Source organism: Miscanthus floridulus, chromosome 3 (assembly GCF_019320115.1).
Source record: "Miscanthus floridulus cultivar M001 chromosome 3, ASM1932011v1, whole genome shotgun sequence".
Classification (NCBI taxonomy): Eukaryota; Viridiplantae; Streptophyta; class Magnoliopsida; order Poales; family Poaceae; genus Miscanthus; species Miscanthus floridulus.
Genome location: NC_089582.1, coordinates 135,451,412 through 135,458,128, shown reverse-complemented (window position 1 = coordinate 135,458,128; position 6,717 = coordinate 135,451,412). Strand labels below are relative to the sequence as shown.

Sequence of the window (6,717 nt, the reverse complement as noted above, 5' to 3'; positions counted from 1 at the left end):
CCACGGCTCCACCCCGTACGGGGGTGTTTGGTTTTACTGATTAAATTTTAGTCTAGGTTACATCGAATATTCGAATGTTAATTAAGAAAACTAAACATGAATTAATTATAAAACTAATTATATAGATGAAGACTAATTTACGAGACGAATTTATTAAACCTAATTAACCCATCATTAGCAAATATTTATTGTAACACCACATTGTCAAATCAACTAATTAAATTTAAAAAATTCATCTCGTCAATTAGTCGTAATCTATGTATTTATTTTATTTTTTAATTTATATTTAATACTTCGTGCATATATCAAACATTCGGACTAAAATTCAGACTAACGAGCCAAACATGCCCAAAGGCAGAGCCTCCTCCCCAATAGAAAAGCAAGCCGCAAGAATAATCGCCAAAGGCAGAGCAGAGAGAGAGAAAAGAAAAGAAAAAAAAAATCCCCGTCCACCGCCCGCCCGCCGCGCCGCCGCGCGCTGCACAGAGACGGACGGACCTCCCCCCGAGCGCTGCCGGATTCAGTCAGTGAGGCGGGGCCAGGGGCTGGGACGGAGCGGGCGACAGATCGAGCGTCGGCGATGCACCCGACGGACCCGGAGGCGGGGCCCGAGCAGGAGGCGCCGGCGGAGGCGGTGCCCTTGGCGGCTGCGGCGCCGGCTCCGGTCAAGAAGAAGAGGAACCTGCCCGGGACGCCAGGTCAGTGCCTGCCCACCCGCGGTTGCTTTGGGGTTGGTGTGCGTGCGTGCGTACTACTGCTACTACCTCCGCGCCAGCCCGCGTGCGTGCTCTGACGGTTTGCTTGCTTGCTTGACCGCCGCTGCCCGTCCGCGGCCGCAGATCCGGACGCCGAGGTGATCGCGCTCTCGCCGGGGACGCTGCTGGCCACGAACCGCTTCGTGTGCGAGGTGTGCGGCAAGGGCTTCCAGCGGGACCAGAACCTGCAGCTGCACCGCCGAGGCCACAACCTCCCCTGGCGGCTGCGGCAGCGCGGGCCGGGCGCGGCCCCGCCGCGCCGCCGGGTGTACGTGTGCCCCGAGCCAGGCTGCGTGCACCACTCCCCGGCGCGAGCCCTCGGGGACCTCACCGGGATCAAGAAGCACTTCTGCCGAAAGCATGGGGAGAAGCGCTGGGCGTGCCCGCGCTGCGGCAAGCGCTACGCCGTGCAGGCCGACCTCAAGGCGCACGCCAAGACCTGCGGCACCCGCGAGTACCGCTGCGACTGCGGCACGCTCTTCACCAGGTGCGTCAGCGTGATTGCTTGCTCGCCGCTTGCTTGCTTGCTTCTTCTTCTTCTTCTTCTCTTCTTCCTCCTCTTCAGCCCCCGATGCGGAAGGAAGAAAAAAAAACTTGCGTTTTTCCTCGTTTGATTTGATTCATCGGATGCTGTGCTTGCTTGCTTCAGACGGGACAGCTTCGTGACGCATCGCGCCTTCTGCGGCGCTCTCGGGGAGGAGACCGGCAGGGTGCTGGCGCCACCGGCGCCGCCATCGCCTCGGCCGCCTGATTTGGAGGCTGAGGAGAATGTTGACAAGGACACCGACAAGGGGGAGGAGGACAATGAGGACTCTGCCGTGGCCGAGGTGGAGGAGCCTCAGCGTGTGGAGGTGGTGCCAGAGGAGCCACAGCGCATTCCATCTCCACCTCCATTGCCACAGGAGCCACCGCGCCGCCCGTCTCCACCTCCATTGCCACAGGAGCCACCGCGCCCCCCGGCTCCACCTCCATTGCCAAAGGAGCCACCGCGCCGGCTGTCCCCACCTCCTTTGCCAAAGGAGCCACCGCGCCTGCTGTCCCCACGTCCGTTGCCAAAGGAGTCACCGCGCCGTCCATCTCCACCGCCATTGCCAAAGGAGCCACAGCGGCTTCCATTTCCACTGGAGCAGCAGCCAGTTGTGGCATTGGTGCCAAATTTGGATGGTACGCTCCTTTTGCAATCTGTTCGTGTGCTTGTCTTATTGCCCATACATAGATATGATGAGACTTAATGCAGGTTCTTGCTCTTTCCCCAATGTAATAAGAAAGCAATGCATGCATCTTGGCTTTTTCCCCAATTTGGTTGGCCAGTTGGTCAATTAGCTCAATAGGGATGACTGACTTGTTCTTCCTTGTTTTGGTTTATACCTGTTGTAGAGCCAGAGGTGGTTGCTGTGCCAACTGTGACTGCGAAATTAGAGGATGAAGCCGATCAAGATGAAGATACCTGTTTCCAGGAAGCAGATCAGTACAAGGATGCTGCGCTTGAGGTCTCCAATCTGCTGGACAAGGACACCCCAATGCTTCCTTGCTTCCTCCCCTCGCCCTCCGAAGCCATTGGCACTGATGGAAGCAGCACAACCTGTGGTGCAGGTGGCAGCGTTTCCAATTCCATCGCGCCATCGACAACCACCAACACTTTCGCCGGTCTGTTTGCGTCAGCTACAACAAGCACCACTTCCCAGAGCAGATCTCTGCGCGATCTCATTGGTGTCGATCCCACCTTCCTTTGCCTTGCAATTGGACCACCCTCGATGTTCCCGCAGACGAGTGCAAGCAATTCAGGCACCTTCGCTCCGCCTCCGGCGCCACACATGTCCGCAACAGCGCTCCTGCAGAAGGCAACAGAGGCTGGAGCCACGCAGTCAAGCTCATCCTTCTTGAAGGAGTTCGGGCTTGCCTCTTCCTCTTCGTCATCGCCTCCATCAAAGCAGCTACCACAAGGAAGGATCGCTGATATCGGCACGGAACCATGGCAGCACCGGAGGAACCAGCAAATGGAGATGGAACGTCACCAGAGTCATCAACGGAGGGAGATGGAGTCCAGTTCACAACCATGGCACCCCCGTGGTACCCAGCAAATGGAGATGGAGCGCCGCCACCGGAATCATCAACAAAGGGAGATGGAGTCCAGTTCGCAACAATGGCACCACCACCGGAATCATCAACAAAGGGAGATGGAGTCCAGTTCACAACAATGGCACCACCACCGGAATGACCAGCAGATGATGGGATTGGAGAGCTACCGGAGTAATCAGCAAATGCAGATGGAATCCGGTTCGCAAGGATGGCTGCACCACAGGAGCTATCAGCAGCAAATGGAGATGGATTCCAGTTTGCAACGGTGGCCGCACCACAGGAGCAACCAGCAGCAAATGGAGACAATGGAGCGGCACTACCGGAGTAACCAGCAGCAAATGGAGAGGGAGTCCAGGGCGATGCTGTCTGGGGGTCTCGGCCTTGGCCTTGCATACGAAAGTGGGAACTCAGGCTTGCCGGACCTGATGATGGGACCATCACCACTGTTCGGTCCTAAGCCTGCTGCAACGCTGGACTTCCTTGGGCTTGGCATCGGAGGGACCATGGGCGGCTCCACGGTTGCCAACCGTGGCCTCCCGGCATTGATGATTGGAGGAGAGCTGGACATGGGGTCTTCGGCACAGGTGCCTGCGCCATGGGAGGACGCCAAGAGGAAGACAAACAACGGCCGCACGATCCTATGAGGTTTTCTCCTTTTTTTTTTGTTTGGTTGGTAACCTTAGAGGAGTTCCGTGCCTCGGCTTGCCCATCATTCTTTCAGCCGCCCGCAGCTGTTGCTTTTGGTGGAGCTAGAAGCTCTGTAAAATGCAGACCTGTACATAGCTCGATCGATGCTTCTCCCAGTCCTGCATTCTGTCTGGAAAAGAAAAAAAAAACCACGAATTGAAGCTGTTATTATAGCCACAATTCGATCGTCCCCCGGCAGGATGGAACCTGACCTTTGATGCCCCGTTGCTTTCGGATGTGATGAGGCAACAGGGTTAGTAGTAGTCGTACCCCGAAATCTTGCGGTGATAACTCGGTACTGCTTTTGGAAAGATCCGAGATTAGGACAGCGATGCTGACATTGGAAAGGTGTTTTTTACTGTTACTGTTGTTGCTGCTGCTGCTAAGTCGGCACGGTTACTTACCTAACCTGCTGCTGGGTTTGCAAGCTTCCTCGGGCGCCTTGGTACTTTTGGAGGAGCTATCGTGTACTTTTGTGTCTAAAATAAACCTATTTCTAATCACTTTATTTACCTTCTTCCGTGACTGGTTGGACTGCAGTCAAAAAGCCTACGACAGCTTCTCTCCGTGCACTGTAAATATCTCTTTCACAGTTGTTGTTATCAGTCTCTCGAGGGCCCTGCTGGGCAGCAGCGGTACGCTGTACGCCGAGGCCATCCGACCCTACTGAGGCCCCCAACCCTTTCTAAACCTCTCATTTCACAGATTCGCAGCTATGGAACTACAGAAAGCTAAAAATAGAAGACGATGAGAGGAAGTTCCTCTTAGCAGTTTATTATACTACTACATCTGTCACTGTCTCTCGCCAGCGACCGCTAAACTGCTTCCGTATGTTTATCGCTTTTTTAGTTCCAAAAAGTTTTTCAAAAAGTGCTATAGTAGCTATCACATCGAATCTTACGATACGTGCCTGGAGCATTAAATGTAGACGAAAAAAAACTAATTGCGCAGTTTGGTTGAAAATTGCGAGACGAACGTTTTGAGCCTAATTAGTCTATGATTGAACACTAATTGTCAAATAAAAACGAAAGTGCAACGGTAGCCAAATTCTCAAAATTCGCGAACTAAACACGCAATGAAATTCGTTTTCCTTGGGTTCTATCGACTCGTCCCGAGAATTTCCGCAAAGGCGAAGCAGGTGGCGGGGGGATGTGCCATGAGGTTTTCACGGCACAGTTGCAGCCGCCGTGGCTCCGGCACCGGTACCAGTACCCACTAGTACCCCAGCAGCGGTCCCAGCATGTTGAATGTGTCAGGTTCCTTTCGGTAACGGGAAAGCATCCGGCATCCGGGTGGAGGACGTGTCGAGGCTGCGCTCCGGTCGTACCGAGCTACAGTCTTGCTGGTCCGACGTGACGATCGTGGCCAACACAGAACCACTCTCGGGCTCTCGGCTTAGGGATTGGATTGGAGGCGTCATTATTGACGAAGCCACTAATCTCGGAACTACTACTGAGGAAAGGATAGTACTGTTTGGTTAATTGGTTGGTAGGTAGGCGCCCACACGTGCCCAAAACAAAAAGCATGGCTTCGGACAGACGGACACACACACACATCGTGGCAGATGGGGAAAAAAGGTGAGTACAAGGAGTCTCATAAAAAAAAATTACAACGCTGTGCCTTGCCCAAAAATCAGGCCGGACTCACCCAGTGGAACGGTCATAGATGAGATTTGGCTCGAAACATCTGGACTTTTTTTTTCCAGCCCGGCCTGACCTGCAAAATGCTCAGGTCTACTCCCTTCGTGCCTAAATAACTATCGCTGTTGATATGCGTGCCGCAAGTTTGACTTCATTTATAGAAAATATGTGTAACATTTATATCTCTAAATAAATTTATTAAAAACTAGATTCCTTTCAAAAATACTTATTATGTACCATAAATATTAATATTTTTTAATATATATTTAGTCAAAGTTGTTTTTCAGAAAATTAAAACGACAGATATTTAGGGACGGAGGGAGTGAGCATATTGTTGGTTGCTTCCAACAATTTCAAAATCTCACCCCTAAAATATAAGGCACCGTTCGGCTTGCTGAATCTTGGCTGAAACTGGCTGAAAAATACTATTCTGGCTGAATTGTTGTAAGAGAAAAATACTGTTTCGGCTGAAAAAACAAGCCGAATATGGGGTAAGCCGAACGGGGCCTAAAGGACAATTTTGCATCAGGAATCGTGGACTATTTTTAAATCACTCTATCCACTTTTATACTATTTGTCTCTCTTATACATTTTGCATCGTGAGTACTGTTCTACTCTTCATTCTTTCTCACATGCTTCCACCTTCAGATTGATATTTCTGGGTGATTGGACTGATTTTTCCCAAGTGTGGAAAGATTGGGGGTTAGATAGGGAATCGTTGGAGAGCTGCTTTTTCAATCTTCCCAAAAAATCAAAGATCGGAAATAGGTCTTGGAAACTCTCGGATACGTCGTGCTGGTAGCAATATACTTACCATTCGAACGAATGATTTTTGCCGCGGAGTTGCAGAATGTAACACTACCGATAGCTCAAAAAATGCCTGAACTGATCTGTTGCTTATACTTTTGCTCCATCTTGAAATGCGTTTATGCTCAGCATTTCTAATACTCGATCAACCGTGGCCTACTTTCGAAAACGCATTGCCAGATACGGAGTACTCCTTATTTCTTATTGATTGAAGGCAAAAAAAAAAAAAAACACGTGGTGCGTGTCAGATACATGCATGCTTGCTTATACTTTGCTTAGACCAGAAGCCCAGCTGGGACGACGTGGACCTAGAATGGATAGCCTTGCCATTCCATTCCATCTAACCCAACTGAATTTTGTTAGAGATTCATGTTGAAAATAAATCCAAATTCACTGCATCCAGTATTCCAGCTCGATCAAATCCCGAAAGTATATATCCTTGGACCATGTGCCTTGTTGGCCAATGGCAGTATGTTGGATGCGCTGGGTAAGGGCACGTTTAGTTCCCAAAATATTTTGCGTTGGCTACTGTTTAACTACTGTAGCTATTTTCGTTTGTATTTGATAATTTGTATCTAATTATGGATTAATTAGGTTCGAAAGTTTCGTCTCGCGATTTCTCACCTAACTGTACAATTAGTTTTGTTTTTCGTCTACATTTAGTATTTTATGCATGTGCCGCAAGATTTGATATAACACTTTGGGTTGAAATTTTTTGAATCGGGCATAACTTGGGTCCAGTTTAGTTT

General features: G+C 50.5%; 1 protein-coding gene across 1 annotated transcript; it reads left to right on the top strand.

The window, feature by feature from the left end:
* Nucleotides 1-371: 371 nt before the first annotated feature.
* On the top strand, nt 372-3,689 carry LOC136542524 (uncharacterized). Its single transcript, XM_066535009.1, has 4 exons — nt 372-698; nt 840-1,242; nt 1,405-1,919; nt 2,133-3,689. The coding sequence occupies exons 1-4, from the start codon at nt 581-583 to the stop codon at nt 3,476-3,478; spliced, it is 2,382 nt and encodes a 793-aa protein (XP_066391106.1). The 5' UTR covers nt 372-580; the 3' UTR covers nt 3,479-3,689.
* Nucleotides 3,690-6,717: the final 3,028 nt, after the last annotated feature.